The sequence below is a fragment of the Alnus glutinosa genome, chromosome 1 (assembly GCF_958979055.1).
Source record: "Alnus glutinosa chromosome 1, dhAlnGlut1.1, whole genome shotgun sequence".
NCBI lineage: Eukaryota > Viridiplantae > Streptophyta > Magnoliopsida > Fagales > Betulaceae > Alnus > Alnus glutinosa.
This window is the reverse complement of record NC_084886.1, coordinates 50,980,242-51,007,529: the sequence shown is the minus strand read 5'-3', so window position 1 is coordinate 51,007,529 and position 27,288 is coordinate 50,980,242. Positions and strand designations below refer to the sequence as shown.

The 27,288-nt window shown below is 34.7% G+C and overlaps 3 protein-coding genes and 1 long non-coding RNA gene across 8 annotated transcripts; 2 read left to right on the top strand and 2 right to left on the bottom strand.

Moving 5' to 3' along the window:
- Window positions 1-3,652: 3,652 nt before the first annotated feature.
- Window positions 3,653-10,840, top strand: LOC133857459 (uncharacterized). The gene is made up of 11 exons (XM_062292738.1): window positions 3,653-3,952; window positions 4,195-4,390; window positions 5,079-5,161; window positions 5,531-5,631; window positions 7,611-7,706; window positions 8,017-8,070; window positions 8,676-8,824; window positions 9,104-9,221; window positions 9,424-9,514; window positions 10,191-10,422; window positions 10,528-10,840. Exons 1-10 carry the CDS (start codon window positions 3,832-3,834, stop codon window positions 10,403-10,405), a joined length of 1,224 nt encoding a protein of 407 aa, XP_062148722.1. The 5' UTR covers window positions 3,653-3,831; the 3' UTR covers window positions 10,406-10,422; window positions 10,528-10,840.
- LOC133857470 (uncharacterized) lies at window positions 5,775-8,061 on the bottom strand. The gene is made up of 2 exons (XR_009898331.1): window positions 6,569-8,061; window positions 5,775-6,320 (listed from the first exon to the last, which is right to left on the bottom strand). It is a non-coding gene; the product is annotated as an uncharacterized LOC133857470 (long non-coding RNA).
- A 4,476-nt stretch (window positions 10,841-15,316) lies between the features above and the next one.
- LOC133862214 (uncharacterized) lies at window positions 15,317-18,849 on the top strand. Its single transcript, XM_062297987.1, has 4 exons — window positions 15,317-15,473; window positions 18,036-18,108; window positions 18,196-18,251; window positions 18,594-18,849. Exons 1-4 carry the CDS (start codon window positions 15,427-15,429, stop codon window positions 18,706-18,708), a joined length of 291 nt encoding a protein of 96 aa, XP_062153971.1. The 5' UTR covers window positions 15,317-15,426; the 3' UTR covers window positions 18,709-18,849.
- A 1,819-nt stretch (window positions 18,850-20,668) lies between these two features.
- On the bottom strand, window positions 20,669-25,702 carry LOC133857432 (protein ABIL2-like). Of its 5 annotated transcripts, none has more exons than XM_062292723.1 (11): window positions 25,298-25,702; window positions 24,525-24,623; window positions 24,290-24,426; window positions 23,944-24,026; window positions 23,687-23,837; window positions 22,118-22,217; window positions 21,934-22,014; window positions 21,797-21,839; window positions 21,613-21,701; window positions 21,356-21,498; window positions 20,669-21,178 (listed from the first exon to the last, which is right to left on the bottom strand). In XM_062292723.1, the coding sequence occupies exons 3-11, from the start codon at window positions 24,392-24,394 to the stop codon at window positions 21,008-21,010; spliced, it is 966 nt and encodes a 321-aa protein (XP_062148707.1). In that variant the 5' UTR covers window positions 24,395-24,426; window positions 24,525-24,623; window positions 25,298-25,702; the 3' UTR covers window positions 20,669-21,007. The 5 variants fall into 5 exon arrangements, with proteins under 5 accessions (XP_062148707.1, XP_062148690.1, XP_062148699.1 ...); XM_062292706.1 differs by having other exon boundaries at window positions 24,290-24,427; window positions 24,531-24,623; XM_062292715.1 differs by having other exon boundaries at window positions 24,557-24,623.
- Window positions 25,703-27,288: the final 1,586 nt, after the last annotated feature.

The following is a 27,288-nucleotide window of genomic DNA, read 5'->3' as shown; positions in this document are numbered from 1 at the left end:
GCTTCGCCAGCATTGACATCCAAAGGAGGAAGCTCAATGGAAACTGCCAAAATAATGTGACCATTATATATATTTGAGTCACTGATGACAACTTCTACTACGTCAAAGATTGCCATCGATCGTTATCAGCAACACTCCAACCCAAGCGGACCAACCACTTCTTATCTTCTACGGGCTACCATCCAAAATTGAAAGACCGGTCAAACACATAATTAAACTCTCTGTTCTAGAATTTGGATAAGAGGGACTGGGATTCTTGCAATGATCTAGGGCCTCATATAAGACTCTATCTGCTTGAACAATTAATATATATATGAACAAATGTGATTCAAATTGCCTGAGTACACTTGCCTAAATGGGTAAGGTTTGAATTGCCTTTCACACCGTAATATATTAATAGGGCAACCTTGTTTGTGTCGTTCAGCAAATTTATTCTTTATTTTAGTTTTAATTTTAATTTTAATTTTTTTTCTATTTTAAATACCCACTTTTTAAAAATAGAATAAACTTTTCATGTAGATTTATATATTATCAATTGTCAAATCACATATATTACAGGAATATATCATTAAAATGATATTTAAAATTGAATATAGAATTTATAGCTGTAAAGCATGCTCATAAAAAAGAATGTGATTTCCCTTAAAAAAAAAAAAAAAAAACAAACAAACAAACAAAAGAATATGATTTATCCATTTCAATATATATATATATATATATATATATATATATATATATATATATATATATATATATATATATATATATATATATAATGTCTTTGGGTGATATTCAATTATTATTCATATATTAATTTTGTACATTTGTCGTACATTTTTTTATTTTTTTAAAATCAATAATTAAATTTATAAGATACATACGTAGGTTTTTATATGTTTTACATATTCGATGATTAAATATTTTTTTTAAAAAAAAACATATATTAAAAAAAAAATCATTTCTCTTTCACATGTGTGTTTAGTGTGCAGAAGGATGTTGGAAGATGAGACTTTTCTTTCAGCACGTGATATGCGTGGAAGTTCATAACAAGATGACGTACGGGCACTTAATCATTAAGCAAATGGCACCACCTCTTTGGGCTTCCATCATAAACAAATTGGGAAAATGTATTCCTAGTTGAATTATTTCTAATCGTTAAACCTAAATATTCTAATCATATAATTTAATTTAGAGAAAATTATACCATTGATACTTGTGATTGGTTAAATTACAAATTGCTCCTTTTGATATCAAAATTAATTTAGAAATTATTGTTGTTGACTTAATTTACAAATCACTCACTCGAATCAAATTCTGTTAGGCGTCACATCAATGTCAATAAGATAGCGACACGTGTCGATCATAATAAAAAATATATAAATCTACTAAAAATATAAATAAATAAAACTTATAAAATTATTATTATTATTTTTATAAAAAAAAAATTGAAAATAGAAAAATGGTTATTTAACATAGTATTAAAGCAATGGTCCTGAGTTCGAACCTTATCTCATTCATTTACCTCACATTTCAATTAAATATTTTACGTGTTGGGCTCACCTATAAAAAGAGAGTTTGAGCCCACAGGTGAGGAGAAATGTTAAAAAATATTAATTAAGTAATTAAATTTATTTATTCCTGTTAGCTTAAACTTTTGGGATAAGTGATAATCTAACAATTTTCAAACAAAAATAAAAAATACCCTCAAAACACTTGACAAACATAAAATAGTTTAAAAAAGAATTAAGAGTTCGCTTTTCAATCATTGATTTAGGTGATCGTTCTCAACCTAAAAATTTCCCCAAGTGTGATTTTTTTTCTTCCCTATTGTTTATTTAAAAATTAAAAATTAAAAAAAAGAAAAAAAAAAAAAGGGGAAAGAGGTCATGAAACGTCCCCCAATCTCTTGTCCACCAAGACATCGTTGTCAGGTCCCAACAGACAATATAATTATGGATTTTAGGAGCACAAAAATCGACCATGACCACCTCCTACAACGGCACAACCCAAGCCGACTCATAACGCGGCTTCAACCAATACTTCTTATCTGCCACGTGCTACCATCCAAAATTGAAAAAGACCGACCAAACATAAGGGCCAACGGAAGCCAATCTCTCTCTCAACCTCCTTTGTGATATTTTTGCTAATATTGGGATCACTTGGTCCTTACCTGAATAAGGATTTATCTTGACGGATAAATTTTAAGAGAAATTTCACATAAGTTTTTGAATTTTTATTACATTTATAATTACATTTTTAGATTTTAAAAAATCTTAATTTCATTTTTTTTTTGTTAGAATTTTTTGTTCAATTCTATCAAAATTTTCAAACGCATTCATTTTTTTAGGAAAAAAGTTGCAAAGATTTAACGGAATTTCAAAAATATTACTGCCTGAATCTTTTTTAAATTAGTTTGTGAATTTTGATGGAATTTAACGGATGAGTGAAATTTAAAAAATAATACACTAAATTAAGTTTTTGAAGTTTAGAGATGTAATTGCAAAAATGGCAACAATTAGGAAGAGTTGAGTGAAGTTTTTCCTAAATCTTATATAGACTCTCTCACAAGAGCAATACTAAAAAGAAGACTCATGTTTTCTTTGAGTCTTCACAAAATCATCATTAAATTTTGATAAATTACTGTAAATTTGAAAAGATACATCAATTTCGATCCATATCCTCCGTATAACGTTACTTCTCTCATAATGTATAAAATTACTAGCAATTTGGTAATTAGCTAGAGATTCCAATCTTATTATATATGTGTAAAAAAATATTTATGATGTGACCACCACCATAGAAAAGGAATAGCCTAGGTTTAAAACATTGAGAGAATGCCAAAAGAAAAAAGTCTTTTAACTCTACTTTATTCTTTGATCTTGCAAATGAGGAATATTAAATTCAACTGGAGCAAGACCCAAATTAAAAGCCTTATTTTCAGAATGTAATACTCAATTATTATGCTTAAATGTCATATAAATCCCTGTTAAAACCACCAAATTACACCAATTAGATTCAAATCTTAGAACACCCTGTTCATTGATGCCCACCACCCTTTTTTCTTTTTCTTGTTTAAGTGGTGCCCATCCATCAATCACCCTTTTGAGAGTACCCATTAACGTCCCAAAACTTTAGTATAACCTTTTTATTAGAGGACCAAATAAACTACTAGACAGAAAGTAAGTCAAAACTTTCAAAAAGTGCTTGACGCCAAAAGGAAAAATTCAAACTATGCGGCTTTGATTCAACCCTAGAAGAGCATTTCCATTGAAAATTTACCATTGGACCCTGTCCTTTTCCCCACTGCAAACTTTGTGGGGAAACAATTTTTCTCAAAAAAAAATAAAGAAGAAAATTGTGTAAACAATTACAAAAAATAAATAAATGAAACCTACCCTTCAATAAAATATTAAAAAAATAACAACTTTTTAACCGAATGTTTGGCAATATGTTGAAACTTGAAAGTTCAAAGTCAATTATGAACTAATCTTATAATTAATTATTGAAATATTATTCCAAAAAAAAAAAGTCTCTCCCTTTCTTTTGCCTAAATATGCTTCCTGGTGTCTTCCTCAGTGGGTTTTGAGTCTTTTGACTGGATCAGCAGGCCTTCCGGCGTGCGGACGTGGCAGGCACCAGCTAAACAACTCGTTCTGCCCCACTTCTCCCCACCCTCCCCGCCAACCCTTTAAAACCACACGAGCCCGGGTTTAGACTCTCCTTCTCTCCTCTCCGAGACTTCAAAAATCAGGAAAAAGAATACAGCCAAGCCAATCCACGTCAACCTATCCTTGTTCTATCTATCTTCCTGTATCTCACACGCGCGGAGCGATGCCGTTTTGCAAGGTTGGGACGCAACAAGCCAGCGCAGACACGAACCTCTGCGACAATGGAGTCAAAATCTTTTACAGAACTTACGGCCACGGACCCACCAAGGTCCTCCTCATCATAGGTCACCCATCAAATTCAAATTCTTTTGTTTTTTTGGATAATTTGCTTCCATATTTTGATTATTGAAGTGGGTTTTGGTTGAATTTTTCTGGGTCGCCGGGATTTTAACGATCATTTATCGACACTTCATTTAAACCCGCTTGTTTTGCCCAGATTGCAATTCAGTGCCGAATGTTTTTTTTAAAAAAATTGAATTGGGTTTATTTTTCTGGGTTGTTGATGGTTTCGGTGATGGACGATCAGGATTGGCAGGGACCCACGAGTCATGGGGCCCACAGATCAAGGAGCTAGTGGGGACCGATACGCCCAATGACGATGAGACGAGGACCGGAGATTGGAGTTCCGATGACAATGAGAGTGGCGGTGGTATTGAAATATGTGCGTTTGATAACCGTGGAATGGGTCGAAGTTCCGTACCCACCAAAAAATCCGAATACACGTGAGTTTTTGTTTCAGTTTCCTGTAATTTGAACCTGATTTTATTTTGTTTCCTCTCTGGGTTTTTAGTGAGTTCCCCATTTGAATTTGATTCTGTGTGGGTGTGTGGAAGTTCCTGAATTTTTTGTTTGATTGTTTATTTAAGTTCGTGTATTTTTGAGGTTTATAATGTTTTTCTTTCTAATGGCTGGTCTTTGAATCCACGTTTGCATTGTGATGTGTGCGTGTGCGCTCTTATTTCGATTCACGTGAATATTCTGCTAAATTTTGGTTAATTGGGTCTGTCTTTTAATGGGTTATAGGTATGTAATTGAACCCACATTTGCATGGATTTTGAATTTCTTGTCTTCTTTTCTCTGCTTAATCTTTTTCATAGTACATTTATCTTTTTGCTCTGTTTTATTGTTTAACTTCAGTTTAGGAATGATTATTTCTATCATATCTGTACTTGGAGAAAAGAAAAAGCCTCTGGCTTAAATGAGCCAACTAAAATTACAAGCTTAGTTGGGGTGCATTTTTCATCATCAAGAATTTAAAGTCAAACAGGGCAGTTGAATATATATATATATATATATATATATATATTAATTACTTCAGTTTCTCAGTAAGCAAACAGCTCTTTTGCTAAAGGTTAGCTCTTTAAACATGAACTAAATTTCTAATTAACGGCATGTGATTGTTGGGTGCAGAACAGAGGTTATGGCAAAGGATGCAATTGCTTTGTTGGATCATTTGGGCTGGAAAAAAGCCCATGCGTTTGGACATTCAATGGGTGAGTCTCTGACCCTGAGTTTTCATGTTTAGACTTAGACTAGGTTTATACACGGGAAAGTTTCAAAGTTCCCTTGGCATGGTACATTTACAATGCATAAATTGGGTTACTACTCTCGCTAGTTTAGCTGCAATGCAGGAGATAAAAATGTTCAATTTGGATGAAGTTTTAGTAATTTAAGCTCGGTTAAACAATTGAAATTTACCTTTAAGATTCTCTAAATGGTTTGTAGCAGCAAGACCAGCAAGAATCTAAACAAATGGTTGATTTTCCTAATGTTTTGGTACCATTAATTGGATTCACACTGCAAAAAAATCTATTTTCTGAAGCAAAGCATTTTTTATATTCTTCTTTGTATTGTCAAAACAGGAGCTATGATAGCTTGCAAGTTAGCAGCAATGGTACCTGAAAGAGTTCTCTCATTAGCTTTACTTAACGTAACAGGCGGAGGTTTCGAGTGTTTTCCGAAGGTATTATATATCTTTTGGCATCACTCCGCTAGACCATTTTCAATTCCTTTTAAACTTTAGAATATAGATATTACGTTCTTATCATATGATTACAATTTCATTTTATTTTCTTTTTTGAAATAAACATTACAACCAACATCATGAAACAAATACAGCTCCGCATCCATTTTATTTATAAGTGCATAAATTTTAATATTTTCAGTTCACCGTGAACAACATATCGCATTTGAATCCATGTTGGTTTCAAATGTCTAGTTCATCTTTGTTCAAATTTTCTCTTAGAGGGCTTTAAATGACATTGGCCGGGGACAAAATTTGCCATATATCCTTTAAATAATTAAAGCTTGTAATTTTTACACTCCAATCTGGGTATTGCTTATGCAGTGAAAAACCAAGGTCTAGAAACAATTGACCTTCCACTGTGAAACATCGGGAACTAGAACTGCTACTGCATGATTTGATGATCAAGTATGACTGCATACAGTTGGAATCTGTTGCACTACTGTCATAATTCATCTCATGAAACAATTCTATGTACACCAAAACTTCTTTAGGTTCATATAGAACTAAATGGGGGTGAATAATGAGTGCTGGAGGAGATAAATTGTGAGCCGGGAGGAGCAGCGTTGAAGGCTGTCTGATTTGCAAGGCTAATATATGCTCCTTTGCACTATATCATATATAGTCTCCTGCAAGACGGAACAGAAATCAATCATATCTAATTTCCAAAGTGATTTTTTTTTGGTAACTGTGCACAATGAACTTCAGTGGCAAGGGGAACCTGCACTTTTACCTTTTTTGATTATTCAACTTGCAAAGATGTTGATATATAAGAATTTTTAAAAATGTTAAAGGCGTTATTTCTGCAGTATTAAGATATAACATTATACTATTCAAGACTAAAGTTGTGTTGGCAATTATTAGATATAATGTCAACCTTCATTGGTTTCAAATGTCTTTTCTGTCAATCTGTAGCTCTTTATGCTGGTAACTTGTTAACTTCGTTTTCCTTCAAGACATTGAAAGTTGTTGTAACGTCCTACCATCAGTATTTCATTTGGAAAGCAGACATTAATCATCCTTGTCCTGGATTTAGGAACACCAAAATCAAACATAGTGTAATTCAATCTTTACTAGGCTATCTGGGCTGAAGCTTAAATTAAGAATCCACAACATGGTATAGGAGTTAAGCTGTGGGCAGCTGTGGGCATCTTTACTATCCTTAGGTCAGTTCAATTTGGTCTTGATTCCAGCCAAGCCCACTCAAGTTGCAATTTCATGTGAGATTATTATATCAACCATTGTAGTACACGAGAAGTCCAATAATTGTCTAGGTGCAGGATGCATTATTCTGTAATAGTAGGGAAAGTAACAAAGATCTACCTCAGGATCATTTGCTAATGGACTGTCTTACAAAGAAAATGGTGGGTTATGATCGTGACTGCTGGTAAATAGCATTTTGTAAAAGCTGGAGTTTTGAAAGCAGGACACAGAAAATAAAGAATATAGTACAGGAATATCTAGGTAGTAGGTTTTGGGGTGTTATGAAGATGGCTTTGGTGTGGAAAGGTTTTTTTATTATTATTATTATAAGTGGTGTGGGAAAATTCAGGGATATGAAAATAAAAATTTTTATATAAAGAAGTAAAGAAATAACGAAGTAGTGCAGAAAGCTGAGAACAAAAGGAGAATAAGAAAAGAGAAAGAAGAGAAGGAAGAAGAAAAGAACGAGAATAACACGACAATAGCAAAACCTAAGTTGATATTCCTACTTGCAAATCCTTAAAAGAGTTACTAGGATTTATAACACAAATCCTAATAAAAGCTAACTTTAATCCTTGGATAAATTAAATCCCACTGGTATACTAACACCCTAATTGTCATAAGACCAGAGTTTCTTATGTTTAATACCTAAATTTTGTCATTGAACTTATTTCTCGAAAAGATGGTCAATTTTTACTCTTTTTTTTTTCTTGCAGTTCGATCGACGAACATTATCTGTTGCAATCCGTTTCTTACGGGCCAAAACTCCTGAGCAAAGGGCGGCTGTTGACTTGGACACCCACTACTCAAGGGTAAAAGATGCTTTCGATTCTCTCTTCGTTTTGCTACATATGTATTCTGGATATTTGACTGGTGAAGAAAACTGATTTATTTGGAACCGTTGGTAATGCAATAAGAATTTGTTCGGGCTGCAGTTGGCATCTTTGCTACTTCCCATATTAAGAGTTCCCTGGCTCACATGAATTTTTGACATTCAGTTGAAAACAATATTGATATACATTTCACATTTTCTAAGCTCATTCATATTTACTAATTTTAAACTAGAAAGACAATGTCATTCTTAGCTAACTCATGCAATTTCTCTTTGTATGTGATATGCAGGAGTATCTTGAAGAATATGTTGGACCTAACACCAGAAGAACAATCTTATATCAAGTAAGAAATGTTAAAGCTATCAATATTGACTACCCCTTGCATGATAATTTTATTGAGAATTGACAGTAGATAAACTGATTTTCTTTACAATAATAAATTTGCATTAAGATGGTCTAATTTCGCTTTTGGTGGATTGTTTGATTTCCCTGATCTATTGGACACATGTTATTGCAGTAAAACAACTACATGACAATAGAATTAAGCAGGGGTAAAGTCAAATTAATCTAATCAGCTAGTTGTAGAGTTCAGGCATGCCTACACAAGTTTTTGTAGCCATAATCACTCTTCTTGTTTGGCATACATTCTTTTTCTCCTGAGCCCTGTTTCTTGATGACTCAGAAATGTGTATTATCGTGTCTCTAGACGATGCTTACGTATTTTACAGCTTATAAGTTGCGTCTCAATCACTTTCCTTTACCTATTGTTGTACTTGTTTGCAAACATCACCATTGAAGTGCTGAGATCAAACATAGAGTTGGACCTGGGAGTCTGGGCCTGTCAGCTCCTAAAAGGACTGTCTTTTAATAGCAAATCATCCTTGACCAATTGTTCATAGACTTTAAAACAAGATGTCCCTAACTTGACATTTGACATGTGTGCTGCAGGAATATGTAAAAGGTATATCAGCAACTGGAATGCAGTCTAACAATGGTTTTGAGGGTCAACTTAATGCTTGCTGGACACATAAAATGACACGAGCAGAAATTGAATTGATCCGTTCTGCTGGAATTCTTGTTTCAGTCATTCATGGCAGGTGTGCAGCCATATTTTCTGTATGAATTTTTTTTTTCTAGGTGTATTTTCTGTATGAAATTATTCACATTCTACTAACCCCCCCCCCCCCCCCCTTTTTTTTATTGTGCTTGAGCACGGTCATTATTTTCTATGTGCTCTATCAAGACAATATTATTCTTTTCATACGAGTACTGAGCATATCTAGCAAATTCAAGTCCTTAAGCTTAAAATGAGATGGATTAAAGAATATCAAACTTTTAGGTTCATTGGTACTCAAGACTACTCTCTGTATGTATAGGCATGATATAATTGCTCAAATATATTACGCGAGGAAACTTGCCGAGAAGCTGCAGCCTGTTGCTAGGATGATAGAACTTCATGGAGGTCATCTAGTGAGCCATGAGAGGACAGAAGAGGTATTTTTCATCCGTAGTCAATTAGATTATGATAAAGCAGGTCATGGGATTATGGCATGGTGAAAAAAAATCTAAATAGTATTTCAATAATCCTTAGAATTTAATCCCAATGCTTTTGAGATCTACTTCCCATGACTTGATTTGACCGTACTTGACAAGAAAAAGGGGACCTAAATACTTTACTTTTCCCCCAAAATTACAGGTCAATCAAGCACTGCTTGAGTTGATAGACGCATCAGAAGTGAAGAACATGAAGCCTAGTGTTTGGACTAATATGCAAAAGAAAAGCTCTGGTAAGTATTGCACACTGACGACAAAAGCCCCTCTCTCTCTCTCTCTCTCTCTCTCTCTCCTTTGACTAGAATGACATCATGACCTTCAGCCGTAATTCTGGATTCATTAGTCAGCAATTGCAGGAGTACCAATCTTCCTTCTCGCATAAACATGGTCCCACATGTGGAGGCCATGGATAGTATGGCCGTGCATTGAGTCGGAAATAATTTGCATATAGCAGTTCAGGGTATATCCTACTAAGGTGCTTTAGTGTTTCTTATTAATATTGTGGATAAAGTGAAGTGGACATATAACCAAATGTCAAGAAATCACCTCACCGTAATTGCTTCACTAATCCTTAATTTCAGCATGTTGTGATAAATCTAGCCACTAACCAGTGTTACAGCTCAGGGTAGTACCATAATTAGAGGTTCAGTCATTATAGCTTTAGGGTTGTAACCGAGCCGGAGAGACGGCCTGATGTTTCATGAAATTTACCTGATTGAACTTGTTTAATTTACTCCACATGACAATTTGTTTTGCTGAATCTAGCTACTAATTACTAAAACTATGCTATGCTGATAAACCTAGATCACACAGTAGTCAAAGTGAATTACTGTATCACATATCCACCACTGAATCATCTACCTTCTGTTTGTGATCATGTGTTGATATGTGCTGTTCTTTTTTCGGCAGGGTGGATAGGGACAAGGATGGCATTAATGAGAATAAGCGTAGAGGGTGGAAGCAATGCCTCTCTCGTGTTTTATTACTTGCTATCAAAACTGCAGATTTGCGTGTTGTACCTCTTTGGTCTCTTTGTTTTGGTATTCGAGTATGGCCGGAGGGCTATAAGAAGTTTAAAACCGGTTAGAGTTGGAAGTTCCCTTACATTAGAGAACGGTCAATGAACCCTTGTTTCTTACTGGTAATCCTCTGCTCTGAGATTCTCTCTCTCTCTCTCTTAATTTTTCCCTTGTTTAAGACCAGAAACAACAGAAGCTCAGCAGTTTTTTTTTCTGTTCTTTTGCAGGGTTAATTGATTTGTCACCCATTACCCTATACGAAGTAAACCATTTGATGAATACGCTGGATTCTTCAACAACATTTTTTTTATCACGATTAGAGGCCTATGCATTCGGCAACCTACATCTTCAAAGCTGTTTGCAGGCACAAATGGTGGGAGATTGGAACAACCTGTGTTTAGGCAGATCCTTCTCCCTCGTGCCATTTGTTCATGTTTACTTGACAAAATTTGATGCTCACAAATCTCTCTGTATCTACAACAAACTCTGTACTCCCTACACCTTTCGAGGTGCAATTCAAAAGAGAAAACGTTTGATGAAGTCTCTTTGTTCCGAATCCTACTGCTTCTTGAGATACAGAATAAATCAGTCTTGTAATCTCTTCAGACTACAGCACAAGTGTAACTACTGCTCCGTTTGTTTCGGTGTAAAATAATTTTTGTCGTAAAATATTTTAAATTGAAATCATTTTTAAAAAATTTAATTTTTTCTAAAATATTTTTCGGCGTTTAGCTCAGAAGGCGAAAATAAAAGTCTAGTGATTGTCACCGGAATCGGGCAACGTCCGGTCGCTGTTTCCGGATTCCGGCGAGCAAGATTGGCTGGATTTGGCCAAAATGGCAGGATTCCGGCCAGACTCCTCCGAGATTTGGCCAGATCCCGGTCATTTTGGCCATATCCGGTCGGATCAAACGCTGGATCCGACCGGATAAATGGCTGGATCTGTCTGGATCCGGCCATTTAGATACAGCCGGATCCCCTAAGATCTGGCCGGCTTCTAATCGGCTGGAATCTGGTCTGGCGACGGTGACCGGGTGTCGCAGGATTTTGGTGCCGGCAGGTTCCCGGTGGCCAAATGTTGGATTTCGGCACCAGTTAAATTCTGACGATCGACTATTGCCAAATTCCGTCAATTGGATATCAAACTTACATGCAAGAATGAAGAGTTTAATTTCGAAAAAACTGTAAATCATTTTTCAAAAATTAAAAAAGCTTTTATAGTCAAACTGAAAATAATTTTCATAGACCATTATTTTCGCACAACGTAAAATACCGAAATCATTTTCAAAAAGTTATTTTACGCCGAAAGATATGAGCAAAATGCTTTACCTCATTACCTGGTTGATGGAACTTAAAACAACTAACTCTATCTACGAAAAATAAAAAATAAAAAATAAAAAAATTGCATCAAGCTCTGCCAGAGAAACTAAACTAAAGGGTTCAATACTACTACCCTGCAACATGTTATTGTCATCCCAGCTTTGGTTCAAAGAAAAACAGTTGTAAGGAAAGGAGAGGCTGCAACATTAAATAGTAGATACACAAGATAGTTATATGACAAAAACTCACATGAGAGAGAGAGAGAGAGAGCGTGCCTGGAACTTCTTTCTGAGAGTTGAACATCACTTTCCTTGAGGCTGTCAGTTTTCTTTGCTTGAGAGAGTGTATAGAGAAATGAAAGCAGGAAAGGAAATTTCAGACAGAGCTAGAGAGAGAGAGAGAGAGAGAGAGAGAATCTCCCTGAAAAGCTAAATAATATACCATCCTAATCCTATACTCTCCAAGAAAGATATGATCATGTTACCAGTTTTGCCAAATATGCCGCGGGAATATACCAATATGCCCGCGGGACACTGCAAGTAATCTATCCTCTCATGTTTTTTAAGCTTCCGTACCATAGTGTTTCATTTTTTTATTTTTTTATTTTTTTATTTTTTTATTTTTTTTTTGAGAAAATACATTTATCCCCTTACTACGACTCTATTTGTAATGTCATCCTCAATGTTTTAATTTTTGCAGTGTTTTTTATCTGCAATTTGAGTTGCAATGTCTCTCTATTGACAAGTTCACATGAGCCGATAGATAATTAATAAGAAAAACTTTATTTATTATCTTCAATTTTTTATTATTTTTATAATCATATCTTTAAACTTTAAAAAGTGTGAATTTAGTATATTCATTTTTCAATTTCTTTCAATTTTAACCCTCCATTGATTTTCTGTTCAATCTTAAGAAATTGTGTAAAATTGCCAAAATACCCCATTTTTTTTAGGAAAAAAAATTTAAAACAATTGCAAAGATTAGGCATTAGCTCGGATTTAACAAAATTTGTAAAAATACCTACACCTAAATTTTTGAAAAAAAAATTATAAAAAAATAGGGGTATTTAGGAAATTTTTTATAAGATTTAACGAAAAATCCTAACAAATGGTTGAAATTGAAAAAAAAATTGAAAAATTGATATTTTAAATTGACATTTTTTTTAAGTTTAAGAATATGATAAAAGATTAGAGGTGGTAAGTGAAGTTTTTTCTAATTAATATTTTACCAAAAAAAAAAAAAAAAAACTCTTACAATGATTGATACCACATCGAGAAATTTTTTTAAACATATTTTGTAAGTCTAGAATTTCTCATAAATTTATACTAGGTAATTAGGGATTTTTTTTATTTTTTTTTTTCGGGTGGGCAAAGGATATCTCTACTTGGGCTAAAAAAATTATTAGGTCTCGTTTAGTTTGCGGAATGACTATTCTATTAGGAAAATGAATAGATATTCCTATGAATAGAAGGTGACGGAATGAAATGGCTATTTCTAATATTTAGTTTGGTAAAAACTCATATATTTTAATTGGAATTCAATCAAAATTACTAAAAAAAACCCTACAATTTTTTTAAAAATAAAAAGAAAAAGAAAATCAAATAGTATTAGAGCTACACGTCCTGAGTTTGAACATTGACTGTCATTTACCTTTCATTTCAATTAAATATTTTACGTGTTAGGCATCATCGATTAAAATGGAGTTTGAGTCCACACGTGAGGGTGAGTGTTAAACTTTTGATTAAATGATTAAACTTACTCATTCTTATCAGCTTAAGCTTTTGGGATAAGTGATAATTTAACATGTTGGATTCGTGTTAAATTTGCAGGTTGTAACAAAAATTATCAACCATAATTTCACGTGTCAAGTATAAGTCGTGTTGATATATGCATATAAGATTATATAGATCAACCCTAACTCGATTCATTTAATTAAACGTATCAAACCCTCCAACCTTAACCTATTAATTTTATGTTCATTTCTTATCAAATTCGTACCTTGTATAAAAAATTGTCCACCCTTTGTAAATAAAAGAACTTTCTCCGCTCACACAAAAGGTAAAGAGGAATGCTAGACATCCAAACACTTTGTTCCAGAATTTGGTTCCAAACTGATGTGTCATAATTTCATGAGATCTATCATTTTGGAAAGTGTGCCACAATCTCATAGGATTGTGACACATCAGTTTGGAACCAAATTCTAGAAAAAAGTGTTTGAATGTCTAGCATTTCTCAAAGGTAAAACTCAACGGTAACCCAGATCCTGGTATCCAAACGGTTCCAGGATGACGACGCCGTATAATTAATCTTGAACCCCTCTTACTGTCCTACTCCTTTTGGGGCAGCTCAGCTCCCATTCATTAAAGTAATTTTATTAATCCATTAAGTGTATATGAAGTTTGATAAAATATATATATATATATATAGTATATGAAGTTTGATAAAATATATATATATATATATATATATATATATATATATATAAAGTGACGTATAATTCATCAAATAATAATTTTAAAAATCATATCGATTGACATTTAAGTATTAGTTGAATTAAGGTCTGTTTGAGTTTGCGATTTCAAAAAGTGCAATTTCAAAATAACGATTTTAAAATGTGCGATTTGAAAAAAGTGATTTTTAAAAACGCAGTTAAGCGTTTGACAAAATCGCAGTTTGATCTTTAAAATCGGAGGTTAGCCTTTTAAAATACTACGTTTTCAAAAAAGTATCACATTACTTGCGATTTGAATAAGTACTTTTCTGTGTTTTCAAATTATAATTTTTTAAAAATGCAATTTCCAAACGATTTATTTTCTGTGATTTGGCTTAAAATCGCATTTTTCTAAATCACAATCTCACCCTTAGTCATTGAGGGGTGAGCATGGGGCAGGGGGGCGGGGATTGGCTTTTTTTGCCCCCGCCCCGCAGGCGTGCGGGTTCCCCAAAGGGAACCCGCGCCCCGCGAAAAATTCCCAGCAACCGTGCGGGGCGGTTGGGCTCGGGGTGGGGATGAACGGGGCGGGGATCCCCGCGGGGATGAAGCACAGCATTTTCTTCAGAAGATTCACAACAAAATCCCCAGCTAAAACGAGATCTGACCGGAAAAATGAGCACACCGGCCGGATCTCTCTGTCGAGGTGAGAGAAAGAGAGATTTCGGCCGGATCTGTCGCAGGTGGTCGGGATTGAGTCGGGGTGAGAGAAAGAGAAATCCGGCCGGATGTGGGCGGTGGGGTGCGGCGTGGCCGCGTGGGCGTCGTGGCGTGGGCAGCTCTGTAGCTGGGCGCCGTTCACTAAAGACCGAAGGTGAAGAGTTGAAGACACTGAAGTGAAAGAGAACTGAGAAGTGAGAAGTGAGAAGAAAGAAAGAAAAGGGGAAAAGAAAGACGAAGTTGAAGAGTCAACTTCGTCTTTCTTTTCCCCTTTTCTTTCTTTCTTTCTTTTTTTTTTTTTTTTTTTTTTTTTTTCAAGACATGCGGGGCGGGGCGGGGACCAGAGAAAATTCAAGGGTCCCCCCCGCAACCCGCCCCGCACCGCGCGGGGGGGCCAAAAATAGCCCCAAAACCTGCCCCATGGGTGCGGGTTTTGGGCTCTGCGGGAAGGGTTGGGGCGGTTTCTGCGGGGCGGGGCGGGTTTCTGCGGGTTTTGCTCAGCCCTATTAGTCAACTCATTAAGCTCCGGTTTCTCCCATTTTTAAATGGACAAAAGCCCGTGTATTAAAAAGAAATCGAAGGTTTGCCCTGAAACCCTCGTTCTTTCTGGCACACAACACTTGCCGTTCACTTCTTCTGCAGAGAGTTAGAGGCCATGGCTGCTACAGTTGCTGACATGGCAGGCCAATGGGAGTTCAGCTGGTTACTCTCTCTCTCTCTCTTTACTCTGAATTCTTGTTCTGATTGTCTGTGTATTTCATTGTGTTATATAAGTTACAGTGTTAATTGGGTGATTCCGGGATTTTATTTTTTGGCGTTGTGGGGATGAAAGAAGTTGCCTTTTCAGCTTTTTCTTCAATTTATGCTCATAAAGTAGGGATATTGTTTGCCAAACCAGTATGGGTAAGATTCACTTTGTTCATATATGTGTGGATTTAACGTAATTTTGCTTGGTAGTCTAATCTGGGTTGGACATAATTTGGTTTTTTTTTTTTTTCGGGATAAATATGTTTATTTGATTTGATATAAATTGAATTGTATATGTAGAAACATGAAATTGGTGTGAGAATCTCTACTGAACATAAAGGAAAGCAACATGTTTTCTGACAGCAACCTTTTGATGAGGTTATTCTACGGAAATTCTGATTATTACCAGGTGTTCTCACATAATTTATCTATTACAGTCAACGAAAGTTGCAACTGCTTTTGTTTTTTTTGTAAGTTTTATCACCAGTAGTAGACATGGTTCCTTGTCTCAATAATTTCAGCATGAAACACTTATTCTTTTATTGAAATTTCCTTTCACCTGCTTTATTATCTGTGTAGTGTGGAACGTTTATCTGTGTATTATCGCATGTGTCTTCTTTAGTGGACATTTTCTGAATGATGTCTAAACTTCTCTGCATAACCAAGTAATATTAATATGGAAAAGAAGATGACATGGTTTTGACTATTAAAGATAATGCTTAACCCAGCTTTAAGTTCGTCATGGTTGTTTGTAACCTGGGTTTAACATATTTCTCCTTGTGGCCTTCTTTGTTTATATCTATGTTTCATTTGTATTATCCAAAATTTAGTATCTCTTTGGGTGTAAATTATGTGGGCATATGATCCCTTATTTCATTGTTGTTTAGTTTTAGCTTATGTGATTCATATATGTGCCCTCTATATTGGCTTATTTGCGGTTTAAGGTTGGTCGATACTGAAAAAGACACAAATAAATAGTCTTTCATAGGATGTTATATCGTTAAATAATCGTGTGAGATATATGATTTAGCTGTTACTTGTTTTAATAAACTGCTACAATGTGGAAAAGAACCTCCTAAATTGGTTAGGAAAATGGGAATGCTACCATCTTTGCTCAAAAGCAGTGATTCAGTTTCAGTATCACTTTGATATATCATGCGTGTAATGACCTTAATTTTGAAACTGTGATAACATTACTTGCATGACTTTGTGAATCTGGTCGTTGTAATTGGGTTCTTTTCGGATTCCATTTCTTACTGTTGTTGGTTTGTCCGAGCCTTTGCATTACAGAGAGAAATGAAATAAAAGTTGAGGTTGTGAACATTGGGAATCCAGGAAAGAGGGGTAGTAGGGCTAACCACCTTGCTTAGTTGAGTTGAAATCATTTTTTCATATTAAACCATAGGAAAACATAGGACTTAATAATTCTTGTCTTCCTTTTCTGTATCTGGTTATCAATTAGAAAGAAGGGCATCAGAACCTTTAGTTTCCATGCATTTGCGTACACACAGAGAGCTCATGTTAAACTGCTTATTTCATTCTTCTGGTTTAATAACCCGGTCAGAACCAAAGTTAATAAATTTGGGAGACTGAAAAAATAAAAATGTTACTATTTAACAGGAAAAAGAAAGAAAGAAGAAAGAGAGTCCATTCTTACTTGCACTAGCCTTAGTATTGACTATACCATGTAGTCCTTGTCTTTTCCTTTCTAAATATCTGAAAATATCCATCCCAATCACTATGGGTGCTGTGAAGATTTGTTATTAGTTGCTCCATCTTAATTTCCTCTTGAAGTGAGCCTAAATTTGTGCTCAAGAGAAGTTGTTGAGTAAGATGATGTGGTTAATTTCTTAAATATATACTTATGTATCACTTAAATTTTATCCATGTTTATCTTTGGTGCAAGAGCACTCGAATTGTAATCTGGTTCTTTGAAGGATAGCTGCTTCTAGGCTGCAGGGTCATTCTTCTCCAATTTTTCACTTGAGTTTTTACTCATGTCATTCCTAGTTTGTTAGGTGGCTTTGTTCTGGATAGAAATACTTCGGAATTGAGGAACTAATCAGTTAAAGTGTTGTCTGAAAGACATGTAAATGTAGCAGTAAAATTGGGTTAGAATCCCGGGATACTTCTGAAGATTTGCAAGAATGAACTGCCCCCTCCCTCGGGTTTTTTTTTTTTTTTGTGTGGGTGTGTGTGGGTGGGTGGGTGGGGTAAAATTCTTAAGATAAATAGATTATGGCATACGTCCTATTGTAGGTACAAATCATGTAGCTAGGAGATTCTGTACCATTAGATATGACCTAATGAATACTTAAAACGTTACTTATCAAAAAAAAAAAATTGAATACTTAAAACGTCAAGGCCATTTTTCTGTGGGAATATGGGGATTATGGATTCCTTTGTTCATTGGTCACGGCATATTTACTTCTTTAACATGATGTTAAGGTTCACTTTATCTACCTTGGAGGATTTCTTTCCCAGGATGTTAATTACAATATGAAATATTATCTGCAGTGACTTGGAAGTGGACTATGAGTCTGAGGAGAATGCTTCCATGGTCTATGCAGCATTAGCTGTTGATAAGGAGGTGATTCTTCATGATGCTCAAAACAATTTTCTATTCTTTTCTTTGGGACAAAACTAGGTTCTTATACAATTACATTTCTTATTGCAGTTGCAGCCAGACAAAGTGAAAAGGCAGATGTCAGTGTCGAACGGAAAGCTTACAGTGTAAGCTTCCTTCCTTTAAGAATTATCAGCTGAAAACATCTTCATTGAAGATTTTATTTTAAATATGAAAATAGCGAGGAGTATAATATATTTTGTGTTAATGACTAATTTTGCAATTATTCTATGTTGCACTATAATATTGATTAATTTTGTGAGAAATCTACAGCAAAGAAAAAAAGCTGATATTCAGAAAAATAAGCTGGATATAAGAATATATCATTTGAAAGGCAGGGTCAAGTTCAGTATGCGTGGTTGTATTAGTTGCCTGCTATATTTGTTATTTGAATTTATAAGAGCCCTATGATCATCTTACCTCACTTCCCATCCGTCTTTCTGATACAGACACTTTGAGGCTGTTGAGGCTAGATTTCTTCGTGCGTCATTTAGTTCTTTTGTAGACATCCTTACGCTTGCCACAAAAACGATTGAAGAATTTGGACAAGGAATGGAATTGTGACATCCATTTATTATTGACCAACTAGCACTGATGATTTTCCTGTAAAATTGATCAATATTTGGTGTTTGTGATGTCTTCTTAAACCATGGGCTGTAGCTCGACTCTTTGGTTATGATATATGAAAATGCCCATTTGATGTAAGATGCAGTGGTTTTGTGTTTTACTTTTTGAGTGATAATCAGCTGTTGAAGATTTCTTGAAAACATGAACTAGCTATAACACATACACGGTTTGATCTTTATCAAAGACAGGTTGATATGTGAGGAATGCTATTCTCTTGAGAGTTTATTTAAACATTACTGAAAATGATGTTCTCTTGATTTTGTATGCTGTCTCGGTGTCTCCCCATGGTAAAGAGATTGGCATTCGAATGACCCTGATTTGTGTTGAAATGTAGAGAACTGAGGCTTTTAGCCTGAATGGCATTGCTCCATATGATTGTAGAATCTGGTTTGCTAGGTAATTAAAATATCTGAGTAATGCTGTATACTCAACTCCCATTTAACTGCTTGTTATCAACCTTTGGATTGGCCTTTATTAAATAAATAAATACGATGTGACATGTACTGTTACATCAGTCTACTAAAATGAGAATTAAAAATTTATAATTACTCAAAATCTATAACCCAACTTTAGCCAAGTTGTGGCTACAATTATTTATCATCCTTGAAGATTGCCTGCGGGATCTACCACAATGATTCGTACTACAACCACAATGATTCAATAAAACCCTCAAATTAAGTTCAAAAAATTTGAGTAAGAATACGTGGATCATTACTTATTCAATGAACATGTATATAATGAATAAGAGTAATGCTATAAATTATATTTTTATCTTACAACTATCTTATAATACTGATATGACGGTCTCAATCAACCTCTGTATTTTTTATGTTTTTTTAACAATGATTGATTTAAGGGTTAGTTGTGAATATCATATCAGTATTGTTGAATAATTGTGAAATAAAAATGTAGTTTATAGTATTATTCAATGAATAAAAATCCAAAGAAACGTTTATCCTTTAATTAGAAAAAGAAAAGCATAAACGTTTTATTCTACTTTTGACGGGAGTTCTACCACGTACAATTTTCTACATCAAACCCATCAACAAGTTTACATTTGTCCTCTTTAACAAAATTCGTCTGAAATTTCAAGAATGTCATTAAAAAATTGCTAAAAAAAAAAATTAAAAATAAGAAGAAAAAAAAAAAAAGGCTGTGGGTAGCGCCACCACCCATCAAAAGAGGGGTTATGCAGGCACCGCCCTTTGACTTCCTTTATTGTAGCTCTTCTTCTTCTTTTTTTTCTTTTTTTCTTTTTTCTTTTTTTTTTTTTATTTTGGTAAATTGAAAAGGTTCAATTGAATTCTGTTAAAAAAGACACGTGGAAGCCTGTTGGAGGATCTTATATACAAAATTACAAGGTAAAACTCCCAATAAAAACATGAGCAATGTTGAAATCTAAATTTTTATCCTACATAATGACTTGTGGTTCCAACCAACCATTGATTTTCTTTTCTTTTCTTTTTTTAAATAATAACTGTTCCAAGGATTAGTTGAAAGTCGAGATTGTCACGTTAGCATTGCGAAATATTTGTGAAAAAAAAAAAAAAAAAAGTGTTTCTTGCGTTCCTCTAAAAATATAACAAGTATTTAGACAAAATGATCTATATTTGTCATGTGGGTGAAACTCAAGGGAGTTAATTGAAAAAATACAAAATTAATGGAACAATTGATCACATCAACAAAACTAGAAAGAAAAAACTTGATAAGTTACCTTTCTGAAAATGAAATTGGATAGTGAAATTCTTCCAACTAGGTATATTATTATAGAGGGAGCTGAGAAATGCATTTCTTTTTTCTAAGCTGAGAAATGCAAATTTAATCTGTTTAATAGGGTACTCAAGCTTTATGCACTTATAATTCAAAAACTAATCTTACCATAGACAAACTTCAAACACAGCTAAAAAGGACCAACCTTCCTTAATACCAAAATATCATTGTGCTTCACATTATACATTTTCAACAAAAAAAATAATGTCATACATAATTTTGCTGACGAAATAGTAAATACATTACTGCAAGATAACTAAGAATGGTACATATTATCAATTAAATTTCTTGAGAGTTTCAAAGAAAAAGGAGGAAAAAAAGAGAAAATACTTTACTGTATAAATCTACCGGTCAGAGAAGGAAAAGATACAAGAGTATCAAAGAAAATGACAAAACTGAAAGCAAAAGTCCAGAGTCATTTCCCTGCTCCCATGGCTTCCTTCTCAGTCCACTGTATTGCATTTTTTCAGTATTCATCCAGGTAAGTGTATAGCGTGTCATCTTTCTTGGACTTGCGTCGGCTAAGCAAGGCTTTCAGGAGACGTTTACTTTTGCTAGGGTATTGTTCAACCTCTTTGCCATTTTCTCTTTCCGCAGGTAATCGCATTGAAGCTGATTTTCGAGGCTCTGAAGGGTACTGATACAAGTATAAAAAATTTAAACTTTTTAGTTTACAGTAAAAGAGGACATAATTATTTTTTCTCTTCTCCTTTAAGTTGGTGGGGAGGGGGAGAAGTTGAAGGGACTTATGGATTACTCAAAAGATGGGCACATTTCAGATGGTCAGTAAAATGGCAAACAATTATGTACTCACCCGTCTTCTTGCATTAAGATTTGGAGTGGTCGGCCTACTTGAGTTTGGTGTAGTTGGCCGAATTGAGTTTGGGGTCATTGCCCTATTTGAAAGAGATCCAGAGCGTAAAAGTGGAAATCGATATGGTGAGACTGTTCTCTTCTCTGATTTGTAGGTAAACATCATTAGTAGAAAGATATTAGAAGAAAAAAAGTATGAAATAAAGTACATCAATAAGATATATATATATATATATGTCACAGTTCATTCATACATACCTAATTCTTTTTTGGGCATGGTAGAAGTAAAGGAAAAAATTGCAGATCGTTGGGAAGGTCGTGAAGAAGGTGAGGGTGAACGCCCTCTACTGCATGAAACATAACCTAGATTATTGTGATCCTCATAACAAAATGAATCGGGTTGCCAGATTTATGCATAGCAAGATATTACATTAGTATATACCTGACCGTAGATGGTGGGGTTTCTCTAATTGTAGCTCGAACAGCTTTGGAAATAATCAGATTACAAGAAGAATTATATTATGTTAGTCTTGACCATGATATATGAAATGAAAAGGAACAGGAGATAAAGCATGCTACCATTCCTAAATTGATGCCATTCATCTTCATCGTCTAGGCTGCAACCCTTGGTATGATTGGCACCTTGCATGGTCTCCCCAGCTGAAATGAATTCGAGTGATAGTTAGCATCCAAGATCCATTGTTTCCAAATTTATAAAGAACTGATGAAAAAAAGAAAAGAAAAAGGAGAAGTATATACTTGCCTGGCAAGATGTACCGCTTGTGGTACTTAGGAGTATTTATCACCAGTGACTGTTGGGAAAGGCCCTCATGATCAATATACACTTGGCATGTCCGCAATCTCTAACATAGGACATCCAAGTAATAATGAAAGTGAATACTGAGTGCATTTTGCTTTCTTTAGAGTGAGAAGTATTGCTAGTGACACAAATGATGTATGGTACGGTGCAATCATTAACTCACTTATGTCTAGTAATGACAGTATTGATATGGGAAACAAACATTGCTACTAAATGGTTTATACGTAGCGTATTTTTGGGTAACAATCATTCATAACTTGACTCTAAAATCCCACATCTGAGGGTCCCTATCAATGTTTTGGCAAGAGAACCAACAGCAGAGCCCCAATATCCAAACATAATGGTAATGGGCCATATGTTTAAACAACATTTTGTCCAGGTCAGCTTCAATTTTCAGTGGCTTGGAGTATTAAAAAAAAAAAACCTATAAAAAAAAAGGGGGGGGGGGGGGGGGGGGGGGGTGGGTGCGCTTGGTGGCCATATTTAATTTGGGTAATGGGTTGGACTATTTGCAAACAGGTTTAATGGTCATATTCAGTATGCGTAGGCTGACACTGCAAGAAGGACAATGCCATCAAATTAAAAAAGGAAGGCTTTTTAAATGATATGGTCTTTACTTAGTACAATGTGCAGAACTCTTTCTAACTTTTAAAGTACGAAGCAGCTATTGGACAATCTGGCCAGCCTGGTTTCATAGTGTCACTTACATGCTTTTCAGGCCCAATCATCTAAAGCAACTAGGGGAGATGGTCACTTTCAAACCATGAAAATTCTTGTATTCATTTCTGTTCTTTCCTAGTAATTGTATTCAAGGTATCCTAATATCATATTTTGCGCATTGAAAAAATTCATATTTTGGGGTAATTAGACCTATAATTCAGACAGACAAGTATATAGTAGGATAGCAATGTAAATTTCCTAAAGCAGTTACTGAACCAGAATACAAGTTAAATTTTATGTTTGATATGATAAGACACTTAACGTGGTGCAAGAGCCCCATGACAAATAATTCATTTCCATTATTTTAGAAATGTAGAAAACATGAATCCCCCAAAGGAAACAACTTCACTTTGCCAAATACAAGGCTTTACCAAAACTAAACACCGACTTAGAATGTATCAAAACTGTTGTTTGGGCTGTTTTAGTCTTCTTAACTGACCTTTTATTTTTATTTTTATTTTACTGCATTCCTAACTCACATGATTGAGTTCAAGCTTCCTAAAATAGAAACTGCCTTTTTACTAAGGAATAGCTGAAGTAGGCAACATAAGAAGAGAACCAATTTACGAGATCCTCCTTGAATACAAATGGCAACTATTTATCTTCCACTAAAGCCCAGCAAAATCAATTCCCACTCAGCTTTAGAAATCAAAGTCATCATTCCAAGTATATTCATAATACACACAAGGTAAATTCATAGATCTTTACCTCAATGATTGCTAATGAGCACCCCTAGCACAAATGTCTATACAAGGTTTTTTAGAACTGATTAAAGAAACAATCCAAGCTCACCTGTTCTATGCAAGATACACGGAGATCCGTTCCAGAAACTTCATCAACCTTCTCATCCAAGAGATCATTAACCTTATATGTAACAGAACCCAAATGGTCCACAGTATTTACAAGAGCCTTAATGGCATACTCTTTTAATGTTTCTACCACTCTGCATATATAGGAGGATGTTTCTTTCAGAAAAGATATTAACAGGAAAAGAATAGAAAGGAAATGCCACTTGAAACCACCAGCAGTAATGAATCAGATAGACTCACATCTGTTTTTGGTCATCATTGGTGTATGATAGTTCAAAATACTCGGCTGCTGAGTATAACTGTTTTCTCAGATTTTTCAGATCCTGAATAATCATGTGTTATAAGAAAATAGAGTTGCAAAAATAAAACTTTAAGAAACATGACTTCATGAACTTTAAATTTCTGGTAAGGCATAAAAAAAATGCTGCAAATTCATTTCCCCAACAGACTAAAGGGGTGCACCAAAATTCCACTATTTGAAGTTAAAGTAAGATCATAAAGCTAAATGGATTTAATTAGCAAGCCTGATTACTGATTGATAAATTGTAAAAAAAAAAAAAAAAAAGGAACAGGATTACAAGAGTACCTTGAGACTGTCAGAGAAAAGCAAGCTCTGCTGCATGGAAACCTCATCAAAATTAGATGATTCTTGTGGAACGGACCGTGTAGAAGATGCAGTCATCGTCCCCATGGAAGAGAAATTGGAACTCAGAGTTCCTTATCCTGCAACAACCAAGATGACCATTTTAGTATCAAAGTATAAAAAATGACAACAGTTATAGGGAAAAGCAAGAGCTTAAAAAAAATAATAAAATAAAAACCATTCCAGTTTTGAGCTTCAACAAATTCTCGCCTCTTAATTCTGAAAAAACAAAATCTGCTTTCTTCTAAGAGCTCAACTTCATAAAATCATTAAAATCCTGAGAATTTGAATTAGAAAAACCCAATAAAATTAATGATTAAAGCAGCAAATGTGGTATTGCGTATGGGGCAGTGAGAGAGAGTTTGCAGCCAAAATCAAAACCCCATTCAAACCTAAGAATAATAAATACATGCATACCAAAAAAAAAACCCTAAAAGGATCACAGAGAAAGAGGTGGGGTGGGGGGTTCACAACTCACTGTCAATAAAATACCAGAAGGCTGAATTTTTTAATGAAACATTTCGCTGTATCTGAGATAATAGAAGAAAATCCAACAGCATAAAACAGGTAGTGCTTTGCCACAACTCTGCAACTATCCCAGACAGGAAAATCAACAGACTAATAAACTAAACACTGATATTCCATACCATCGCAAAAAGCGCATTTTGTCTGAATCTTCACCAATACTCTCGTTGTACTAAAATTAAAAAAGAAACCCACATAAAGTACTTGACAACCAATCCTTAAAAACATCAAAAGCTGTAAAATTTCAAAACTCTCTTTTCAATTGGTGAGTGAACTGGGGCAAAGAAAAGAAAATCTCATGCAAAATGAAAAATTGATGTGCTAGGCTTGGGCCAATATCTTTTCCTTTCTCATAGTTTCCCAGCAACCAACCAGAGATACAACAAAATGAAAACCGATTGCGTAAGCGAAAATGAACTGACTAACCTGGGGTTTCTTGCAACAAATTTCCTCTTCTGCTGCAGCTGAGAGTCTCAGACTATAACACAAAAACCCCACTTCCAGTTCAAAACCATAAACGTAAAACCCACTTCAAAATTCAAACTTTGAGGGCCAAGTATGAAACCCAAATGGTGAAGGCGCCTACATAAATACTAAATTGGCCACTCTTTTGACAGTGACCAAGGTGGTTTCGTATGAAATTTTGACTATACTAAAGAAAACGACAACTTTGGTTTGTGCCTATAATAGAAAATGCAAAGGCTTGCACAGAGAGAGAGAGAGAGAGAGAGTGGAAGGGAGGGACAGGCAAGAAGGAGCGCACGTCGGTACAGGCAGGGAATCCGGAGCACTTCGAGCAAAAGTCTGCCCCTTTTGGAAGCAAAAACTGGTCTCTCTTGCAAGCTTACTTCCCTCATCATTGCCATCGGGTGGGTCCTGTTTTTTTATTTTTTTCTTGGTATGGTGGGTCCCCTAGTTCTATTAGCTGAGCCTGGGATCCGGCTTCCATGCGGTAGTTTAAAACTACCGCATGGGTCCTGTAGTACCGTTTTTCACAAAACGGTACAGTTTTCCATTTAAAAAAATTTGCAAAACTTTTAATAAATTTAAAAATTATAAAAATAATAATAATAATTAAAAACAAAAAATATTAAAATCAAAAAAACTCTTAAGGGGTGGTCCGGCCACCCTCAAAATGCCAAAAAACAAAACAAAAAAAAAAGTTAGGGGTTTGAGGGGTGGCCAGACTACCCCCAAGGGCTTGGGGGTGGTTTCGACCACCCCATACGACCGATCTGGGGGTGGCTTAAGGCTTTTGGGGGTGATCCGGCCACCCCTAAGGTTCTGGGGGTGGTTTCGACCACCCCATATGATTGGCCACCCCCAAAACCCAAACTTTATTTTTTTGTTTTTTGTTTCTAGGCCTTTTAGGGGTGGTTTTGACCACCCCATACGATTGGCCACCCCCAAAACCCAAACTTTATTTTTTTGTTTTTTGTTTCTAAGCCTTTTAGGGGTGGTTTTGACCACCCCATACGGTCGATTTGGCAGTGGTGGTTCGACCACCCCAAACCCCTAACTTTTTATTTTGTTTTGTTTTTTGGCCTTCCCTTTTTTTTTTTTTTTTAATATTTTTGATTTTTAATTATTATTATTTTTATAATTTTTAAATTTATTAAAAATTCTGCAAATTTTTTAAGTGGAAAACTGTACCATTTTGTGGAAAACGGTACTACAGCAAAACTACCGCATAAAAGCCGGATCCGTGAGCCTGAGCTGCACAATGAACACTGTTTTCTTACTTCCCAACAAAAAGAAGTTTGTTTTGTTCTTCATCACCTCATCTCTTTATTGTGTCTCCCACATGTTGTGGAGGGGCTTGATGATGGATTGGTTTTAAACACTTTTTACTTGATGTACTTGTCTTATTAAAATCAAAGAGAACAGAACAAGATCATAGGTTATATTTGTAAAACAATAAATGAATGGTATTTTATTTTCTATACTCAAAATAAAAATATTAACAAGCAACACAACATTTTGCCTAATACAAATACATTATTTGTCTCTTAATATATTTTGAGAGTGTTTTTTATTTTTTTTTATTTTAAAAAGTATTATGGTGTGACTTCAATGTTAGAACAATTTTGTGTATTTTTGTTTTAAAAACAGAATACAAAAGCCAAAATAGAAAGAGTTTAACAAACAGATTCATGGTTTTTGTTTTTATATCACATCAAAATATTTTTGTAGATAGTGTTTTTTGTTTAATATGACATAAGGTGGAAATAACTTTGAGTGTTTTGTAAATATATTATGTTTGGAGTGTTTGTCAATGTTTTTATTCAAGAAAAGTTTTATCAAACAAAGTTTTAATTTAATTTATTTTTTTTAACTCAAATGGTATTTCATTAGGAAAGAAAGGGGGGGGGGGGGGGGGGGGAAATGGCATGTCCTTTTTTTTTTTTTTTTTTTTT

What these genes read in the sequence shown, in the direction of transcription:
- LOC133857432 (XM_062292723.1), bottom strand. Translation starts at nt 24,394, where the DNA reads ATGGGGACGATGACTGCATCTTCTACACGGTCCGTTCCACAAGAATCA. An exon ending in GTGTATCTTGCATAGAACAG is followed by an intron (nt 22,218 to 23,686) that starts GTGAGCTTGGAT and finishes GTCCTATGTTAG; the next exon opens with AGATTGCGGACATGCCAAGT. An exon ending in ATGGCATCAATTTAGGAATG is followed by an intron (nt 21,840 to 21,933) that starts GTAGCATGCTTT and finishes TTATTTCCAAAG; the next exon opens with CTGTTCGAGCTACAATTAGA.
- LOC133857459 (XM_062292738.1), top strand. Translation starts at nt 3,832, where the DNA reads ATGCCGTTTTGCAAGGTTGGGACGCAACAAGCCAGCGCAGACACGAAC. An exon ending in CAAGGTCCTCCTCATCATAG is followed by an intron (nt 3,953 to 4,194) that starts GTCACCCATCAA and finishes ATGGACGATCAG; the next exon opens with GATTGGCAGGGACCCACGAG. An exon ending in TGGACACCCACTACTCAAGG is followed by an intron (nt 7,707 to 8,016) that starts GTAAAAGATGCT and finishes TGTGATATGCAG; the next exon opens with GAGTATCTTGAAGAATATGT.
- LOC133862214 (XM_062297987.1), top strand. Translation starts at nt 15,427, where the DNA reads ATGGCTGCTACAGTTGCTGACATGGCAGGCCAATGGGAGTTCAGCTG. An exon ending in CATTAGCTGTTGATAAGGAG is followed by an intron (nt 18,109 to 18,195) that starts GTGATTCTTCAT and finishes TTCTTATTGCAG; the next exon opens with TTGCAGCCAGACAAAGTGAA. An exon ending in TCGAACGGAAAGCTTACAGT is followed by an intron (nt 18,252 to 18,593) that starts GTAAGCTTCCTT and finishes TTTCTGATACAG; the next exon opens with ACACTTTGAGGCTGTTGAGG.